Source organism: Hyaena hyaena, unplaced genomic scaffold (assembly GCF_003009895.1).
Source record: "Hyaena hyaena isolate Hyena2069 unplaced genomic scaffold, ASM300989v1 scaffold_0, whole genome shotgun sequence".
In the NCBI taxonomy this organism is placed as follows: domain Eukaryota; kingdom Metazoa; phylum Chordata; class Mammalia; order Carnivora; family Hyaenidae; genus Hyaena; species Hyaena hyaena.
The window spans coordinates 3,300,725-3,322,103 of NW_024080632.1; the positions used below are offsets into that span (position 1 = coordinate 3,300,725).

At 37.2% G+C, this 21,379-nt stretch overlaps 1 protein-coding gene across 1 annotated transcript in view; it reads right to left on the reverse strand.

Moving 5' to 3' along the window:
• KNTC1 (kinetochore associated 1) overlaps positions 1–21,379 on the reverse strand; it is a 75,349-nt gene that overhangs the window by 37,179 nt on the left and 16,791 nt on the right. The window contains exons 14-33 of the mRNA XM_039228412.1: positions 19,850–19,893; positions 19,678–19,743; positions 19,505–19,580; positions 16,654–16,779; positions 16,468–16,557; positions 15,842–15,895; positions 15,152–15,213; positions 11,159–11,270; positions 9,956–10,099; positions 9,712–9,768; positions 9,518–9,619; positions 7,081–7,200; positions 6,842–6,985; positions 6,226–6,324; positions 5,328–5,431; positions 5,075–5,174; positions 4,396–4,530; positions 3,728–3,847; positions 1,951–2,023; positions 1,136–1,203 (exon numbers count right to left, since the gene is read on the reverse strand). Coding sequence (XP_039084343.1) covers positions 1,136–1,203; positions 1,951–2,023; positions 3,728–3,847; positions 4,396–4,530; positions 5,075–5,174; positions 5,328–5,431; positions 6,226–6,324; positions 6,842–6,985; positions 7,081–7,200; positions 9,518–9,619; positions 9,712–9,768; positions 9,956–10,099; positions 11,159–11,270; positions 15,152–15,213; positions 15,842–15,895; positions 16,468–16,557; positions 16,654–16,779; positions 19,505–19,580; positions 19,678–19,743; positions 19,850–19,893 — 1,896 coding nt within the window. The remainder of the gene's footprint in view (positions 1–1,135; positions 1,204–1,950; positions 2,024–3,727; positions 3,848–4,395; positions 4,531–5,074; positions 5,175–5,327; positions 5,432–6,225; positions 6,325–6,841; positions 6,986–7,080; positions 7,201–9,517; positions 9,620–9,711; positions 9,769–9,955; positions 10,100–11,158; positions 11,271–15,151; positions 15,214–15,841; positions 15,896–16,467; positions 16,558–16,653; positions 16,780–19,504; positions 19,581–19,677; positions 19,744–19,849; positions 19,894–21,379) is intronic.

Below are 21,379 nucleotides of genomic sequence, written 5' to 3' on the forward strand. Positions count from 1 at the left end.
TACCTGCTTAATGGGTAAAAATGGGTAAAATGGGCAAAAAGTCTCTGCTTGAGGTAGCAAAAAGTAGATGGTGGTGAAGGTCACACAACACTGTAACTGTAATTAATGCCAATGAATTACATATTGAAAAATGGGTAAAATGGTAAATTTTAAACTTTTTTTTTTTTTTTTAATATTTTTTTAATTTATTTCTATGAGAGAGAGAGAGAGAGAGACAGCGTGAGCAGGGGAGGGTCAGAGAGAGAGACACAGACTCTGAAACAGGCTCCAGGCTCTGAGCTGGCAGTCAGCACAGAGCCCGATGCGGGGCTCGAACCCACGAACCGCGAGATCATGACCTAAGCGAAAGTCGGACGCTTAACCGACTAAGCCACCCAGGCGCCCCAAAATGGTAAATTTTATATTAACACAATTATGAAAAAATAATATACCAAAAGCATTGAATTATATACTTTAAATGGGTGAATTGTATGACATGTGAATTATATCTCCATAAAGTTGTTTATTTTTATTTTTTAAATTTTATTTATTTATGACAGAGAAAACATGCACACTTGTGGGGGAGGAACAGAGAGAGAGGAAGAGAGTCCCAAGCAGGCTCCCCACTGTCAGTACAAAGTCTGGGGGCTCGATCCCACTAGATCTCATGAACTGTGTCACCAATCTCACAAACCATGACCATGAGATCATGACCTGAGCCAAAAATCAAGAGTCTGATGCTTAACCAACCAAGCCAACCAAGCACCCCAGGTTATTTTAACAAATGACAGAAAAAAGGAAAACCGGTATGCTGTATTTAAAATTCCCGAAGGGTTGGAGCCACCTGGGTGGCTCCGTGGATTGAGCATCCAACTTAGGCTCAGGTCATGATCTCATGGTTTGTGAATTTGAGCCCCACATTGGGTTCCTTGCAGAGCCTGCTTCGGATTCCCTGTCCCCTTCTCTTTCTACCCCTCCCTCACTTGTGCTTTCTTTCTCTCAAAATAAATAAACATTAAATAAAATAACTAAATAAAATTTCTGAAAGCTAGTACAGAAAATTTTAAGGATGGACTGATTGATCATCCATGTAAAATGCAGTAGTAAGTAACATAATCAATAAAGTGTAATATTCAATATAACTTAATATCTTTACCTGTAAGCTAGCAACAGCTTTAAATAGTTTCAGGATTTCTTCACATTCATCCTTCTTCTGCAGATTGTCTGTAATTAAAAATTTTTAAGTTACCAAAAAAAAAATTTTTTTTTAAGTTACAGCAGACATCCAAATTCCCCTATTATCAGATTTTTGTTAAAAAGGAGGCTCCATGCCCAACGTGGGGCTTGAACTCAAGACCCTGAGATCAAGAGTTACACACTCCACTGACTGAGATAGTCAGGTGCCCCTTATCAGAAGTTTTTAAAGCTAATGCTTTACTTGGCTATGGGTTTCTTATCTCATGTCTTCAGTAGTGCTTTTCAGAAGCTGAGGTAAGAGATTTTAAGTACCAAAAAATCTAATTTTTCTTTCTGAAGGTAGAAAAGAGAAGTTTATGGGTTACAAGAGAAATGGCAATTTTTCTGAAGTAAATTTTAGCTTCTTCCCCCCAAGTTACTTTGCTAATGTTTTACTTAAATTCAAGTTTAAAGAGGTTTTTGCCTGACCATGACCAAATGATAAGTGAGAAATATGAGCAGTAAGTGCAAGGCACCAAAGAAATCCAGTCTAGCCTCAAACAGCTTACTGAAGCATAAAAACAAACGGGAAGTTGATTTTAGAGGTTTCTGTTTTTACACTACTAATCAAAAGAATAAAGCAAGGAAGACTTTTCATTAGGAAAAATGGGTGGGGTCAACAAAGACAAAGCAAGAAAAACCAGGGGTAAGGATGAGGTCTGTCAATGATGCTCCTTTCTGAAAAGGACAAGCTTCAGAACAAAATCACGATGAAGGTACAAAGGTAGAATCTACCTTTTTGGATGTCACATAGTATTTTAAGAATGTCTACGGATGTCTTCGCTATAGTCATTCTCCAGGCCTTGTCCTAAAAAGAAAAACAGAAAGTAAAACATATTTCCTTTATTTACTAGTTCACTGGCACACATACAAATACATAAAAGCCATGAAATCAGAAAAAAAAACCCAGTAAAATGGCTGAAAAAAATCAGAGGTCAGTGTTAGAGGGAGTCGAGCAGCTGAGAAATGAATCATAATTGAATTGCAAAGAATGTAAACATGAAAAATACCAACATGAACATTTGGATATATGATTTAGAAATACCACAGAACATGCAAATCCCTCAAATTACCTTCCAGCTACACTTTTTTTTTTTTTAACATATATAATGTTTTTATTTATTTTTGAGAGACAGACTACAAGCGGGTAGGGGCAAAGAAGAGAGGGAGACACAGAGTCCAAAGCAGGCTCCAGGCTCTGAGCTGTCAGCACAGAGCCCGATATGGGGCTTGCACCCACCAACTGTGAGACCATGACCTGAGCTGAAGTCAGATGCCTGACTGAGCCACTCAGGTGCCCCTAAGTTACACTATAATTAATAGTCACTTGGGTTTAGAATGGAAATCTAAGAAATAATCATTATCTTCAAGACTGAGAACAATTTGGGGCTCCTGGGTGGCTCAGTTGGTGGAGCATCCAGCTTTGGCTCAGGCTATGATTTTACAGTTCATGAGTTCAAGCCCTGCGTTAGTTGGGCTCTGAGCTGACAGCGCGGAGCCTGGAACCTGCTTCAGATTCTGTTTCCCTTTCTCTCTGCCCCTCTCCTACTCACACTCTGTCTCAAAAAAATAGGCATTAAAAAAAAAAAAAAAAGACTGAAAAAGATTAAAACAAAAAGACAAGAAAAATAAAAGAAAAAGCTTTAATTGTAGACATGATATATGTGAAATGCTTAGGAAGTGCAAGGTTCACAAAAAGTATGCAAATACTTCCACTCTGGGGCGCAGTCCAAGCTGGTGGTCAAGAACATGGACTTTGGTATCAGAGGGTTTGAGTTGAGGTTCTGCCACTTTCTAATAATGTTGGGAAAGTCACTCATCTTAAAATGTTAGTTTCTGAACTTAATCAAAGGAGCTGACAACAGGACCCATCTCACAACGCTGATGTGAAGAGGAAAGTGGACAATTCTTTTAACCTATTTAACCCAGCATTATAAAATTATGATAAATATTAGATACGAAAATAACCAAACTCATTTCCCTAAAGGTAAACAATGACTAAAGTGGACTGCTGAGATAGGATGGGGGAGATCTATTTCCAAAGGATAAAAAAACCCTCAACTATCCTGGATAAATTAGGTATTTGGCTCCTCATCTCTCTCAAGAAGTGAACTGGCTCTCTTAAAACTGTTTCTAAGTTCAACATTCTAAGATTATTTACATTTACATGAGTTCTCTGCCGACATTATTATTTGATAGTAATGACTATGTCCCATACAACACAAAACACTTTATATTGCATGACTTTATGGAAAACCCTTTCTGTACACAACAACTATTTCAATTAATCCTTGTTTGTAGATCCTAGATTATTCAGTGTGGGCCCAGGCCACTGTTGCAAAGCAGCCATATGTGGTTCTTTTCTATGTAGTGAATTTACACAGGGATTTTTACATTAGAACATTCCAGCAGTGAGAAGAGCAGATATTAATATTTTGCGTATCCATCTTTTCTATCCTGTTGATCAATATCCATAATTTGGGATCTATATTTTATTTAGTGAAAATCTCACCTCTTTAGAACCATCTGGTTCTTCTTGTAATGCCAGTCGTGCCCATATGATTACCCGTTCTGCAGTTTTCTCTGCTTGAGCAGGAGGCAAAGACCTCAACAGAAGGACACAGTCTTCGACCTAGAACAGTGTTTGAAAGGAAGAAACCTGTAAAGAACAGTCTAGGAAGTTTGGACTTACCCCTTCCTTTTCTACTTAAAGGTGAAAAGATGTCATTAAAAAAACAGAATATGGTCTGATGTTTAAAAAAAAAAAAACTCGCTAAAATTCTGGTTTTGACAACAGCAGACAAAAAGATAAAATTAAAAAACAACCCTTTGTATGTTGTGACTCTTAAGTATACTCATGGTTATAGAATTATATCAAAATAAAGACATTTAAAATACAAAAGGAAAACCATTTCTACTCTGGAATCATAGGGTCCTACAGCATATATAAAACATGAGTCTACGTTTCATTAACACCAAACAGTATGAAAGCCCAAGAGCTATTCACAAAATACTTTTAAAGAACCTACAGTAATAAAGAATGTGGGCAATCTAACATCCAATATTTTCATCTTGGTATAACTTTTTGTGCTAATCTAGTCGGTTAATTTGATTGATTTGACCTTTTACAGATTTAGTTAACAAAGAAATCTAAGAAAGGATAATATAAAACTTTCATACCTGTTCTCTATCAATCAGGTCAATAATCCTTAGACTATAAATTTCATCATCAGGCAACATATATGCTTGGGCCACCTTCAAAGCATCTTCTAAAGAAGATGGGACATCTTGTTTGAGAATGTATCTGACCACCCTCTGAAAGAGACATATACAATATATACATTTCTTTGTTATGAAATCTTACAGAGAACCCAGAAATCCTTTGTTCATAAGCGCACAGTACTCATCAAATTAAACAAGAAGCAAAAAGATGAAGATGCGTGAAAAATTAAAACATAAATATAAATTCTGATTTATATTCAGAATTTTATGACAGTTCTGTCTACCTTCTTCCCCACTGCCCAGGGGAATGTGTGACAAATAAACATGGCATATATTTAAGGTGTACAACCTGATGATTTGATACACTCCTTTCTGAAAGATCTTCTTTTATTTTTTAAGTAATCTCTACACCCAATGTGAGGCTCAAACTACAACCCTGAGGTCAAGAGTCACATGCTCCACTGACTCAGTCAGTCAGGAACCTCTGAAGATCCTACTCATATCTATCTAACAAAAGGAAAGTAGTGAGGAACCCAGCTCTATTAGCTTTTAAGAATATAAAGTCCTCATTATGTTTCCCAAGTTGGTTTCAAAACGGAACAGAGGACTTAAAAGATTCTTCAACTATTGTACTTACCATGATTTCTTTGTTTAAGAGATTCACCTCCCTTATTCCATAACCTCGTAAAAGTTTTTTCATCTCCATTAGTTTGTAACTTTCCTGCAATAACTTGACCCTAAAAGGAAATTTGATATTAAGTGGATTGTATTTTTTTTTTAATGAAATACTAAGGGACATAGTAAAGGGTAGAAAATCATAAATGAATGTCAAGTGAAAACATGAGGTTTATCCAACACCAAAACAACTGTCTGGGAGACTGTCATCTTACTTGGGATGGTCCATCTCTAAGTGCTGTCTCACCAGCTGCTCCACAGCCACGCTCCAGGGAACCACTGCCGCGTACATGATCTTAAGTACAGCATCAAATATGAGCTACAAAGATACACACACACACCAATCATGAAGAGGCCTCAAATTTATGTTTCATGCAACTTAATGACACTGCCTAATCTACAGTAGATGCCTTACATCCACTGTGTGGTACTCTGAGAATTTTTCCTGATTGCAAAAGTACATATTTCTTCCAACTTTGATGTATAAAGTGTAATTTTATTATTTAGAAAACTCAGAAAAATATTTTCTCTGCTCAAAGTTAAATCATATACCTCTATTCCTACAGACTCTAGTTTGGTTTAAAAATATTTTTCACAATTTTATTCATATTTTTATAATGGTGACCAGTAACAGTGTGAACGCAAAATAAAAGCGTGTTATATTAAAACATGTTTCCATAATTGTATAATCATAGAGAAGCCTAGAAATATATGCACCCCATCATCCATGGTAGTTCTTCTAAGAATGGGAAGAAGAAAGTTTTTACTTCTTACAATTAAAGAAAATAGAATTTGGGGTGTTTTTTCTTTTAATTATTTTTCCAAACCTCAGCAATTCTCCTTAACAAATATGTGTTGTGGGGTGCCTGGCTTAGGTCATGATCTCACGGTTTGTGGGTTCAAGCCCCATGCCGGGTTCTGTGCTGACAGCCTGGAGCCTGCTTCGAATTCTGGGTCTCCCTCTCTGCCCCTCCCCCACTCACACTCTGTCTCTCTCTCTCTCAAAAATTAATAAAACATTAAAAAAAATTTTAACAAATATGTGTTGCTTTTGTGATCGGAGAAAAAGTTTTAAGAAAAGATGCAACGCTCAAACGGTCACTATGTACTTACATCTGTGTCAGATAAACATCCTATTACCGCCATGGCTTTTGCTTCCCATGCAGTTTCAAAGAGTGATGTGGATTTTGAGCTACATCTCTTCAATAAATCCTAAAAGATGATAAAGATATATATTTTTTAAATTTAAAACTCTCACACGCAAAAAGTAAAAACACTGATGGATATAGTTAAGTAGCTTTTATGGATGTGGAAAAAAAAGCCCAAAAAACTACTTAGCCATGAATGTTAAACAATACTCAAGAAACACAAAATTGCCAGAGCCTTGGCCTTTAGTTTTATATGGTACAGAAAACTTAAGAAGGAAACACTCTTGAAGAATTTACAAGTAAGATTACTGCAGTTTTTTAATGTGTGCAAATAATTGCTAACATTTATTGAGCTTATGCTCCTATTATTTCACAAGAACGATCTGGAGGAAGTCCTAATATTATCTCATTTTGCCCAAGGTTACCATCAGTCAGTGGCAGTTATCCCACATAACCTAGGCCAATACAACATGCTGCATAAACCCTAATGGTAAAGTATGACATTTCTTAAAGGTTAAATGTTTAATACAATGACACACTGCACAGAGGAAAGGAAAAAAGATTAGATCTAAAGAAGTTACCTCTATGTACAGCAGGAGAAGTTCCTCTTCTTGCAAGCCATGTTCCCTCATGTAAACTCTTATAAACTTGTCTAAGATGGAAGGAATCAGCTCCGGGGCTAACACTTTATCAAACATCCGGAACACAATGGTGGTTGTATTCTCCTGGATGTCAAAAGAAAGATGGTATAGATGCAAACTCTGGCCATAGTGGCTGTGATTAAAAACTAATAATACTTCTGATAAATCTAGACTTTTACCTTCTCAAAATCAGAGAGGGCCAACTTGCAGTTGTATTTCCTATGCAATGTGATCAACTCCTGCAAGTTATTTACCAAAGTCCTTAACTGACATACTTCCTCTGTATTTTGATAATCCTGCTAAAATAGAAATGTGAGAGGGAAACATATAAAAAGTCAGAATTATTTCAGATAAGGGGTGCCTGGGTGGCTCAGTCAGTTGAGTGTCTGACTCCTGGTTTCAGCTCAGGTCATAATCTCGTGGCCTCGTGGGTTTGAGCCCTACACCAGGCTCCGCACTGGCCATGTGGAACCTGCTTAGGATTCTTTCTCTCTCTCTCTGCCCCTCCCTAGGAGTGTTGTCTTTGTCTCTCTCAAAATAAATAAATAAACTTAAAAAAAAAAAAAGAATTGTGTCAGATAAAATAAGACATGACCACGATTATGGTCATAAGAGGAAATGTGCACCTAAAGCCTTTAAATTTTGTAGAATTTTAATTCATTAACAAGTATAAATTAACAGATCAGAATCCAACAGAAATCTAAAAACAATTTTCTCAAAAAAAAATGCAGAAAAACTTCCTGTTAGTGTAATTTCTTTTTATTTTTTTATTTTTATTTTTTATTTTTTTAAATTTTTATTTATTTCTAGGAGAGAGAGAGAGAGAGAGACAGCGTGAGCAGGGGAGGGTCAGAGAGAGAGGGAGACACAGACTGAAACAGGCTCCAGGCTCTGAGCTGGCAGTCAGCACAGAGCCCGACGCGGGGCTCGAACCCACGAACCGTGAGATCATGACCTGAGCGAAAGTCGGACGCTTAACCGACTAAGCCACCCAGGCGCCCCGTGTAATTTCTTTTTAAATGTTTTATTTTTATTTTGTTTTAAGATTTTAGTTTTTAAGCAATCTCTACACTCAATGTGGGGTCGAACCTACAACCCAGAGATCAAGAGTTGCACGTTCCACTGACTGAGCCAGGAAGGTACCCCTGAATGTTAATGTAATATTTTTATACTTAAGTACAAAACCTCACTTAGATGGCCCTCAATGTCCCATCTATACAGATCAAGATCAGATATAATGCTGGAATATTTTTTTTTTTAATGTTTTTATTTATTTCTGAGAGAGAGACAGTGTGAGCAGGGGAGGATCAGAGACAGAGGGAGATATAGAATCTGAACAGGCTCCAGGCTCTGAGCTGGCTGTCAGCACAGAGCCCGACACAGGGCTCGAACCCATGAATAGTGAGATCATGACCTGAGCCAAAGTTGGACACTCAACAGACTGAGCCACCCACGCGCCCCATAAAGCTATAACATGTTCTAAACTTATATATAAGAACAGAATTCTCAATACTGATAAAAGACAATTAACAGGGAAAAGACAAAAGTAGTATTTTATAGCAAGAGGCAAAAGCTCTCCTATGGAAAAATGTATTATAATGATCAATATACATTATATATAACATATATTGATTACATACATCAATATGCTTGAAATGTATAGAAAAAAATTCCCATTTAATTTTTAGCCGTATATAATCAGTAAGTACAATTACTGGCAAGAATGTGCTGTATCAGAAAGTAAGAGGGAGTTTATTATTTATCATGAGGCTCTAGAAATTTAAGGGATCAGTGCAATTTCATAATGTATATTATGACCTTATATAAAGTCACATCTTCTGGTACTTAAGTCCTTAATATTTCCAAGTTGAAATTGTACCAGGATGTCTCACATATTAACTTATAAACAAATTTACGGCACTCCGACAAACTTACTTAAAATATGAGAGTACTTTACTTTTTTTCTTCAATATAATGAATGCTTTCTAGTTTTTAGAAAGTTAAGGGAAAAAAGAAATTGAGAAATTGAGAAGCCAAATTATAAATTCAGTTTATGAACCTCAAATTAATATCAAATATAACATCAGGATTTCTGAGCTTAGTTCCTTTTCCTGCATTACTATTTTTTTTTCAGTCAAAAAAGACCCAGAATTTTTTTTCAACTTCATCTTTTAAAAAATTCACTGGTACTTAAGCTATAATGGCTATTGGAAATCTAAGAAATCCAATCAAAACTGGGAGTGGTTTGCTGGTTTAAAAAAGTCTTTGAAAACTAATCCTAATGCGAAAACTAATCCTAATGCATTATTAAGTTTCACAGGACGATGAAATGCTGCCAATCCAGAACATCCCAATTACACTACTTAGGAGTATGTTTATCTACTGTTTCCCATTTGGATGGATCAATAGAGAAAAACAGCATTAAAATAGGTTGGAGTTGTGACAGGGGAATCAGGAAGAAAAAAAAAGAAAATTTTTCCTTTTGTGAATTTCAAAAGTACATGAAAGAAAAGCTCAGAAAATTTAAGGAGTAGGTATATTTCTAAGTACATGCAGACAAACTCTTTGACATAAATTGAGTGCTTTATTACTAAAAATACATTTTCCAGATCATACCAAGGAAATCCATTGCCAACAGGACACCAACACTGACTCAACTGGTTTTTCTGCTGTAAAAAATACCTCTGCCAGCTGAAGTCCATTTTCTGGCCAGTTTGCCTGTGAAGAGTAATAGAAACCATTAAACGTGACGTTGTATGCCTCCAGGAGTGTATGAAATGTCTGTTCAGTGTAAATTTTACTGGTATTACCTTATCAGTTAATTCAAGGTTCCTGGCTGCTTGTTCCAACCATTTTGCAAGAATTTTCTGAAATAGACATATCATTTAAAAATAAAATACTCAGCAGATAACCACTGGAATAATTTAAAACCCCCCTTGATAATCTTTCAACAGAGACATTAAAAGAACTAACTGATGTTAGTGCAATTTACTATGACATAAGGCAAAGACTAGACTCGGATGATCCAGAATGGAAATACTGAAGGCAACTCACCTGCCCTTCAGGTACAGCCCTTCTCACAAATGGGATCACATCATTTTTAAGCCATGGACAAAGATTTTGCAAAGAGACTGGTGTAGAAATTGAGTTGAGCAAGTTCTCAAGCATTTTCACATCAAATCTGCTTTCAAAGTTTGCCTAAATTATACAGGGTGAGAAATTAAGATCTCTCAGATTTAAAATGACAGCCTCCCAACATGGAAAGATTTGTTAGCAAATAATTTACTAATTTAATTATGAGCACTAAGGGTGATTTCTTCTGTACTGATGAGTTGTTGGCAGCCAGCCACAAACTCCATGAGCTTTCATGGTAAAAAGTACCAACTAAAAAATTAGGTGTCAGGGGAACTGGCAGAGAAGAAGAACCTAGCAGGAGGTCATAGTACAAATCCTAGTTAGCAATGTGTCCATTAATGACATCACACCTATATCCACCAACATTGAAAGGATTCAGAGTGGGGCTCAATCAGTTAAACGTCTGACTTCGGCTCAGGTCATGATCTTGCCATTCATGGGTTCTAGCCCTGCATCGGGCTCTGTGTTGACAGCTCAGAGCCTGGAGCCTGCTTTGCATTCTGTGTCTCCCTCCTTCTCTGCCCCTCCCCTGCTCACACTCTGTCTCTGTCTCTCTCTCTCAAATATAAACATTAAAAAAAATTTTTTTAGATAAATAAAAAGATTCTCTGTTGGAAAGACCAAAACCAGACTCTCCTGCAACTTGAGGAAATAAAGAAAAAAGAAAAAAAGGATTCAGAGTAGCAGTGTTAATGGGCAATCCTTTCCCACAACCTGAGCTGCAATACTATTTAAGAAAGCCCATTAATAAATCATTTAATAAAAATGTTGCTTTTTTTTTTTTTTTTTAAGATTTTGTTTTTAAGTAATCTCTGTACCCAACATGGGGCTCAAACTCAAAACCCCAAGGATCAAGGGTCACATGCTCTACTGACTGAGCCAGCCAGGTACCCCAGAATATTGCCTTCTGAACTAAGTTTAGGAGTTAATTAGATTCTGAATGATGAGATAAAATATGTTTCTGAGGTATTTTCACCACTAATTTAATATCAGGATACTTTCATCAAACATTCCATTACACACTCATACCTGATACCCTTCTTATCCATGTGAAGACAACGGATTCAATCACCTATACCAGGAGCCACAAAGCCATTAAGAACAAAACACAAAACATATTACCCGATGTCGAAGCCAAAGGTACTGTGCACAAACAAGGTTTCCTTCTCTTAGCTGTAAAAAGATATCCTTAAGGTCATCTTCATTATTCAGAAATTCAATCCAAGAACTACCACTGCAAAAGTCAGAGGGAAAAAGTTAGTAGTTTAAAAATAAAAATTAACGTTACATGTTACAAGCAGAAACCATGAGACATTTTAACTAGTATTTTTCCCCTCAAAATTAAAAAAAAAGCTTATACAGTGAATAGTATATTTTCTTCTTATCCCAGACCTATAGAGCTTCTGTTATCTTCCCCAAAAGCCATATCTCTTCTTCGAGGTCCTTCCTGAGATAATCACTACGTAATAAGCACTGTTTTAAGTATTAAAAAATTTTTAATGTTTATTTTTGAGAGACAGAGACAGAGACTGAGTGGGGGAGGGACAGAGAGAGAGGGAAACACAGAATCTAAACTAGGCTCCAGGCTCTGAGCTGTCAGCACACAGCCTGATGCAGGGCTCAAACTCACAAGCCATGAGATCATGACCTGAGCCAAAATTGAATGCTTAACCAAATAAGCCACCCAGAAGCCTCTATTTTAAATTTTTAAAATAAATCAGAATTTTCTATATACTATGCATTCTTTTTTTTTTTTTATATATATTTTTATTTATTTCTAGGAGAGAGAGAGACAGCATGAGCAGGGGAGGGTCAGAGAGAGAGGGAGTCACAGACCGAAACAGGCTCCAGGCTCTGACCTGGCAGTCAGCACAGAGCCCGACGCGGGGCTCGAACCCACGAACCGCAAGATCATGACCTAAGCGAAAGTCGGACGCTTAACCGACTAAGCCACCCAGGCGCCCCTATGCGTTCTTTAAAAGACTCATTTTATATTAAGTTGGTGCTTATACCAAATTAGCACACAGAAATGTTATTCTTTTTAAGGACTACATATTATTCCATGACATGGTTTCTACTATTTACTTAACTAGTCCTCCATAGTTGAACATTTAGGTTATTCCTAGTCTTTGACTATAACCAGTAATGTATGACCAATTCACTCCTGATCACAGCCCAAAAATAGGGCGCCTGGGTGGCTCGGTTGAGCATCCAACTCTTGATTTCAGCTCAGGTCATGCTCTCATAATTCATGAGTTCAGGCCCCACATCGGGCCTGTGCTGACAACGCAGAGCCTCCTTGGGATTCTGTGTCTTCCTCTTTCTCTGCCCTTCCCTGCTCATGTGCATTGTCTTAAAAACAAACAAACAAACAACAACAAAAAAAACCAAAGCTCAGAAATAGATGAATATTTCCTTAAAATCCTTGTAATTATAAAAAGAGAAACATCCTAAAAGCCTGTATCATGCTTAAATGATAAATCAAAATAAGGATTCCCATAAATGCCAGTTACAAGAGAAGGATGCCTATTACCACCATATTTAATTCTGTTTTATAAGCAGCAGTCAATGAGATTAGGTAAAGGGAAAAAATGAGGCAAAATTATCATTATTTGAATATACAACTATATATATAACCATATATACTACATATTTGAATATATAATTATATAAAAAAATAAGATCAGCTGAAACATTATTATCAATAATAAACGAATTCAATAAAGTAGCTGGTTAAAAAATAATTTAAAAAATCAACAGCTTTTCGGGGCACCTGGGTGGCTCAGCAGGTCATGATCTCACGGTTCGTGGGTTCAAGCTCCGCGCTGGGCTCTGTGCTGACAGCTAGCTCAGAACCTGGAGCCTGTTTCGGATTCTGTGTCTCCCTCTCTCTCTGACCCTCCCCTGCTCACGCTGTCTCTCTCTCTCTCTCAGAAATAAATAAAACATTAAAAAAAATTTTTTTTTAAAATAAAAAGTCAACAGCTTTTCTATCCTTTCAAAAAATATGGTGAAAAGTTCCATTTATAACAGTAGAAAACAATTTAAAATAAAAATTAACAGGAGCGCCTGAGTGGTTCAGTCAATTAAGCATCTGACTTTGGCTCAGGACATGATCTCGTGGTTTGTGAGTTTGAGCCCCGTGTCAGGCTCACTGCTGTCAGCTCAGAGCCTAGAGCCTGCTTCAAATTCTGTGTCTCCCTCTCTCTCTGCCCCTCCTCTGCTCACACTCTGTCTCTCAAAAATGAATAAATGTTAAAAAAATTTTTTTTAAATAAAAAGTAACAAAAAATGTACAAAATCTGTATGAAAGCAACTGGATATTGCTCAGGAACATAAAAAAAAAGGACAGAATGAGTACAAAGATACATAATGTCCTTAAATAGGAAGATTCAATACTGTAAAGATCCTGGTTCTCCCCAAATTGATCTTAGGTTCAGCACATTCCCAATAAAAAATAAAAATAAATATTTTTTAAAAAAATAAAATAAAACTAAATAAAAATTAAAAATCCCAGGGGCACCTGGGTGGCTCAGTCGGTTAAGCGTCCGACTTCGTCTCAGGTCATGATCTCACAGTTTGTGGGTTCGAGCCCCACATCGGGCTCTGTGCTGACAGCTCAGAGCCTGGAGCCTGTTTCAGATTCTGTGTCTCCCTCTCTCTCCGCCCCTCCCCCACTCATGCTCTGTCTCTCTCAGAAATAAACTATAAAAAATTTTTTTAAATAATAAATAAAAACATTTAAGAATGTTTTTAAAAATTAAAAATCCCAATAAAAATAAGATTTCTTAAAATGTTTTAATAGTTCTTTATTTTTGAGAGAAAGAGAACAAGTGGGGAGGGACAGAGAAAGGGAGGATCTGAAGTGGGCTCTGTGTCGGCAGCACAGAGCCTGAGGCGGGGCTTGAACTCTTAGACCGTGAGATCATGACCTGAGCCAAGGTCGGACACTCAACAGAGTGAGCCACCCAGGTGTCCCAAAATAAGATTTCTTTAACTTAGATAAGCTGATTCTCATTCCAAATATCATACAGAAAAACAAACATGAGAAAATGGCCCTCCAAATTCTGAAAAGGAAAGTAGAGTAGGGCTAGTCTACCAGATAACAGGACGTTCTAAAGTAACATTAATTAAAACTATTTTGTAATGCTGAATGAAGAATATAAAACCAACTGAATACAAAGTCCAGAGACAGACAAATACATGCCAGAATGTTAGCATAACATTGCAATTAGCAGGGAAAGGGAGATTGACTAGCCACAAGGAAAAAAATAAAACTTCTCTTCATTGTTTATTTATTTTGATAAATTAACTTATCTTTTTTGAAAAAAAAATTATTTATTTTGAGAGAGAGTGTGAGCTTGAGCTGGGGAGGGGCTGAGAGAGAGGGAGAGAAAGAATTCCAAGCAGGCTCTGCATTGCCAAAATGGAGCCTTATGAGGGGCTAGAAGCGTGAGATCATGACCTGAACCAAAATCAAGTGACACTTAACTGACTGAGCTAACCAGGCGCCTTATAACTTGTCCTATCTTTAAGGTATATCTTTATACGTACCTTATTTATATTTTATATTATATATATAGATGTATATATCTATATAGATGTATGTCAAGAATGCTACTCTTGGTGCACATGTTAGTATATCTAATAGAATCAACTACCAGAAGTGAAATTGCTAGGGCAAAGGTATGTGCATTTAAACGTGCCTTTCAAATTAAAAAAAAAAAAAAGTTTTTAACTTTTATTCATTTTTGAGAGACAGAGTGTAAGTGGGGGAGAGGCAGAGAGAGGGAGAGACACAGAATCCAAAGCAGACTCCACATACCTAGCTGTCAGCACAGAGACCAATGTGGGGCTTGAACTTACGAACCGTGAAATCATGACCTGAGCTGAAGTCGGTTGCTTAACCGACTGAGCCACCCAGCACCTCACCTTTCAAATTTATCAGTTCCCATTGATGGTGTAGAAGAGTGTCTAAAACTCAGCAGGAAAATAATATTTTCCATCACTCAATTCCCAGAAACACATTCAGTCAAAGCAATGTTGTATCTTTTATGACACTCTAAACTAAAACCTAAATCATAATCTAAAACTAAAAAATGAGGAATTTTTCACCTGAATTTTTCTGGTCCAAATGCTCCATAAAAAGTAGTCAACTTTGCATGAGCCCTTAGTACCTAAAAAGGAATAACCTGATAATCTGAATGTTGCAAGCAATAAAAATTAAAAACACCAAAAATTAAGCATTTTGTTTCAGAAGTCTTGTACACATGCCATTTCATCTCACATTATTGGTCAATTTCCATAAATATGACTGTACAAAATATGTGACACAAAACAAAAACAAGGTGGGATAATGGAAACATTTCCAATCACATTAAATGAAATAAAACTGCAAAAGAGAAGGCATTTGCACACTGATTGTAGGTGCCCTTCAAAATTAATTATTTTTCCAGTGGTTTATAAATGCCCTTACAACAAAATCAAGCTGGATTATACCAAAAATTTACTTCTAGATAAAAGTTGAAAAATACACGTGCACACATATGTACTTTTGTACCATGATAATCATCATCAGAGTCTGCATTTATCTGTGTACTTAAGAGGTGGCAGGCACTACACAAAATGATTTATATAAATTAATTCATCTGATTTCAAAATGACTCTGTAAGTACCAGTACTCCCATTTTCAACAAGAAAACAAGAATTAAAATAACTTGCTTTTGAAAAAATATAGGTCTATCTTGAACTGAAAAACATTGTAAAGGTACATATTTACCCTCAAATTAAGTCCAATGTAATTACCTCTTTTAAGCCATCAGAATAGACAGGAACAGTTTTATCTTCTTTTTTCAAAAGCTAAGATGAACAATAAGAAACACAATTAGAGTACCTGCTAATTAGTTTTTCATGAAAGAAGATGGATTTTCTGTGAAAGGAAACAAATTATCAAATAGCACCAAACTCTGAGATGAATAGTGAACAATAAAGAAATGACATACTTGAAAAAATAATGCATTTTATAAAAGCAACTCATAACATTTTGCCCATCTGTTACACCTTAATTTTAAGGAATAAAACTAGCAATGGTATTCAAAGCTCACTGAGGGGAAACTACAGCAAAAAAAATGCACTTTAAAAACAGGTCTACGATGGGGCACCTTGGTGGCTCAGCTGGTTGAGTGTCTGGATTCAGCTCAGGTCATGATCTCACAGTCTGTGAGTTCGAGCCCCACATCAGGCTCTGTGCTGACAACACGGGGCCTGCTTGGGATTCTTTGTTTCCCTCTCTCTCTGCCCCTGCTCATGCTCTCTTTCTCTCAAAAATAAACATTAAAGGAAAAAAAAAAAACAGGTCTATGATGGAGACACAATTCATTTGAGATTTTTTTTGCATGAGACAAACAGGTACAAATGTTATAAAAACTTACCCTTGTTTTGGCATAATTTAGCATTTCCTGGGTGGTTTCATAGGTTATCCACTGAGCCTCCAAGCAGTAATTCACCACAAATTCATCATCCTGGTTCAGAAATGCCAGACATAGTGAGGTGACCAAATGTTATTCAATCCATCAATCCAAATCTGAATACTCTCATACATGACAGGGAAAACACACCTGGATTTTACGTAGATTTTCCTTAGCTTCATCTACAAGTTTCTGCCATTCAGTCTGCTCACTGGTGTCCACGGAACTCAAGGCTAGCCTCTCTAATATATCATTGGACTTCACCTTGTAAACAAGCTGTAATTGAGACATGACACATTAAGCAACTTGAAGCAAAATAATGTCTGTGGATGACTTCTTAGGCTGCAGGCAACAGACTGTTATGAAAAAGGGGGCAGCCTCATATGGTCCAGGAGTAAACAGTAAAGAAGCTAATGTTTAGATGACCAAAAGGTAATCCAGATTACAAAGAGTTATGAACACCATTAAGTCCTTAACTAAGGGTACTAGGAGCCTTATGTGAATTATCTCATTTAATTCTCATAAAAACCTGAGCAAGCATTTATACCTCACCATAACTCTATGGGGGGAATACTAATATTCCCATTATACAGTCAAGAAAACTGACACTCCAGGAAGGGTAAAGAATGCACCTGAATTTATGCAGTTCCAAAGGGACATGGAGCTGGTTTTTAAAAAAGGACCATACGGGGCATCTGGGTGGCTCAGTCGGTTGAGCAACTGACTCTAGATTTTTGGCTCAGGTCATGATCCCATGTGGGATTGAGCCCTGAGCATCAGGCTCTGCACTGAGCATGGAGCCTGCTTCTTGGGACTCTCTCTCCCTGTCTCTCGGCTCCTCTTCTTCTCTCCCTAAAAAAACAAAACAAAACAAAAAACTGGAACTGGGTTGGATTTGGTTATTAGGTCACTGACATCCCTTGAAAAGTCCTGGGGAGTAATGAAGGAAAAACCTGATTGTTCTTAAGACTTAATACTTACTAAGAGCGTGGTGGGTACCTCTCTGTTGTTTTAAAAGTGTAACATCTTAAAGCATGCAAAACAATTTTGCGAGATATTTAGAAAGTTTTATGAGCAAAGAGCTAGAGAAATTAATGGAGTATTAAGCACCAAAATCAGAATAATGGATACTTCAGGTTGGGGCAAAGAGGATGATGTATTTGGGAAGAAGAGAAGGAGGTCTTAAACTATATTGGTAATAATATCTTTTTTTTTTTAAGTAGGGTGATGAGAACATGAGTGTTGTATTACCTTTTTGAACATCTGAAATTTTCGTAATAACTGATTTTTTAAAAAAGTGAATGGGGGTGCCTGGCTGGCTCAATCAGTAGTAGAACCTGTGACTGTTAGTCTTGGGGTCGTGAGTTCGAGACTTACATTGGACGTAGAGATTACTTTAAAAATAATAATAAAATTAAAAAGTGAACAGAATAAAAAAATCAGTGAAAGCAGTTTTCAGGAAGTAGAGAAATAGAGAAACTATGGTTTCTTATCAATTTTAGCTTTCAGAATTAGAGAATCAAAGTTGGTATCTAGTTTCTAAAAAAGGAACCTGAACTTTGGGGTATTTCTAACTTGTGCTATTTCTAGCTGCTAAAGATGCTTTGACAGACTTAAAAAACTAGACACGCAATATAATTGTGTGGTCATCTTTTATTTTTATTTTTTTGAAAGAGAGTGTGAGTAGGGGAAAGAGGCAGAGGGAGGGGAAGGGAGAGGGAGAGAGTGAGTGAGGGAAAAGGGGAGGGAAAGGGGGGAGGGAGGGGGGAGAAAGCGAGAGCGAGAGCATTGCAAGCATGGAGCCTGATGCAGGGCTTGATTCCATGACCCTAGGATCCTGACCTGAGCCGAAGTTGGACAAAACTGACTGAACCACTCAGGTGCCCCTTAATACCTGATCTTATCTATAGTATTTGAAACTGTTGATCACTTTCCACTAGACTCTAAAGTTTCTCTTTCCTTGACTTCTATCTATAATCATACATTCTTGTGGGTTTCCTTCTTTATTTCTTCCCAAGTATGTAAACAGCCCTTCTTCTGCAACTTCCCACATGCTGGTGCTCCTGAATCTCATCCTGAGATGAGATCTCTCTACACTACACATTCTTCCCAAGTGGTGTGAGCCATCCCCTCATGTTATTTACTTCTAGATTCAGCTAAGATAATTCTCCTACTTCCTAACAGACAGGTTTATTTCACAAGATCCCTTCCAAACAATTTTTATGAAGCAGATCCTTCATCTTTTACCACTACCTGCTCTTTCACATGTATTTCTCATTTTAGGAAGTGCCACCCCCATCTCACAAACATACTGAGCCAGAGTCCTGCCAGTCCAATCCCTACATCTGTCCCTCCCTATGTGTGATCATTCAGTCCCACTGATTCCACCTCTGCTGTGCCTCTCATGTCAGACCCTCCCTCTTGCACATCTCCACTTCACCGCACCAGTTCGGTCTCCTGCAGTAAGCTCCCACTGGTCTTCACACCTCTAAGTCTGCCCCTTTCCAAACAATTCTCCAGCTTTACAAAGTGACAATCTAATCAGGATACTTGTATTAGCTCCCTAACACCTGCAGAATAAACTAAATCCTCTGCAACGCACACAAGGCTCCCCATGCTCTGATCCCCTACTTGTCCATTATCAGTTCCTTTTACTGCGTGGTGCATATAACCCATTCTTCCCTAATTACTGGGAGTTTCTGGAAGCCCTGTACGCATCCCTCACTTTACTTATGCTATCCTAGCACTTAGAATTCCCTTCTTTCCTCTGGACTATTGGGAACATTGTCAAGATCTGATGTAAAAATGATCTCCTCTGTGAAATCTTTTTGCCCCAATACATGTCCATCTAGCTCTCCTTTGAATCCCTAGTCTACTTCAGTCATATCTTAATCATAGGACTGATCATACTAAATTCCAATTATGCCTTACATTCTGTCTCCCCAGTCTCTCTACTACATGAAGAAACACTTGTTTGATGAACAAATGAATTCATCATTACCTCAACATCTAGTCCAAACTGGATAGCAAAGCTCTCAGCTTCAGCAAATCTGTGTTTGTGAAGTAATCGACTCAATCTGAGAATTGAAAAAGAAATTTCAGTGAAATCTTTATTAATCAGGGAATTTAAGTTTATCATTAAGGAGTAAGGCTTAAAAGAAAATGAGAAGTTACCTGTTTTCTGGTAAAGCTTCTGTAAGACACCTGAGTACTATAACAGAGACTGAGTCTTCAGATAGTCTGAAAAAAGTTTTCAGGGTGAACGTATTTGTTATTAATATTATTAAGTAAACTGTAAGTTAGCTGTTATTTAACAACTAATTTAATAAAACAAAATACAGCCTACCTTGAATCATTTTTGCGAATTCCTTCTAAAAGGTATATGGTATCCTACAACAATAAAAGGAATGTTTAAAACTGAATATAGAAATAATTCATTTTAGTTACTAAGGTAACAACTGGTTTAGGTGAGAATTATTCATCAATGGATTCTAAATTCACTGTGAAAAACTGTTGGGGAAAAGGATATTACAAAGTCTCAAAATAACACCACAGAATTTACTTAGCAATTACAAAGGGGGAAAAGCACCTCTACAGGGGAGAAATCTGGCAGAACTGCTTTAACCAAGTAATCACATTCATCATCACCAGTAAAAGGACAAACGTACATAAGCCTCTTAACACAACACAGCTGAATACAGTATAACCTACGTGGCATCCTTGCCAAGAAAGCTCAGCATTTGTATAATTATTATGCAATTAACCACACAAATCCAAATAGAGGGACACTGTACAGCACAACAGGCTAGGATTTGGAAAATATCAATGTCTTAAAGAAAAAAAAGACTAGGGAACTATTACACATTACAGTAGACTACCACATGACCATGACAACAAAATTCCATATGTGATGCCTGACTGGATCCGGGATTAAAGAAAAAAACCCAAAAAACAAAAAACAGGGATGACAGGCCATGATGTCTGCAAGTAAATTCCAAATAGTTTGGAAAAACATAATGTGTCCATGTGTGGGTGTGTGTCTGTCTGTGTGTGATGGTATGAAACAAATGCCATCAAATGTTTTTTTATTTTTATGTTTTTAATTTTTTTTAATGTTTTATTTATTTTTAGGAGAGAGAGAGAGACAGACAGCGTGAGCAGGGGAGGGTCAGAGAGAGAGGGAATCACAGAATGAAACAGGCTCCAGGCTCTGAGCTGGCAGTCAGCACAGAGCCCAACGTGGGGCTCGAACCCACAAACCACGAGATCATGACCTAAGCGAAAGTCGGTCGCTTAACCGACTAAGCCACCCAGGTGCCCCCAAATGTTTTTTTTCTTTTTTTTTTTTTTCTTTTTTTTTTTTTTTAAGAGAGAGAGACAGACAGCGTGAGCAGGGGAGGGTCAGACAGAGAGGGAGTCACAGATTGAAACAGGCTCCAGGCTCTGAGCTGGCAATAAGCACAGAGCCCAACGAGGGGCTCGAACCCACAAACCACGAGATCATGACCTAAGCGAAAGTCGGACGCTCAACCGACTAAGCCACCCAGGCGCCCCCCCCAAATGTTTTTTTAAAAGATTAAAATTAAAAGATAAATCAATAAAAGCAATAACCGTCCTCCCAAATTACTTATCATTTATATTTCCTGTGAAGACACAAGAAAACTGAATAAGCAGATGATTCAGGTTTTATTTGATTAATATGCTTTTCTTTTTCTTATATGAAGACTGGTTTTTGGCCAAGTGTATTTGAGAACCTCTGGTAACAACAAATATAGTTATAAATCTGAGATCTATCCAGGTATTACACCACTTTCCACTTATGTTTAGCTTATTTTTTCTTTTCCTTTAAGTTTTTTATTTATTTAATCTCTACACC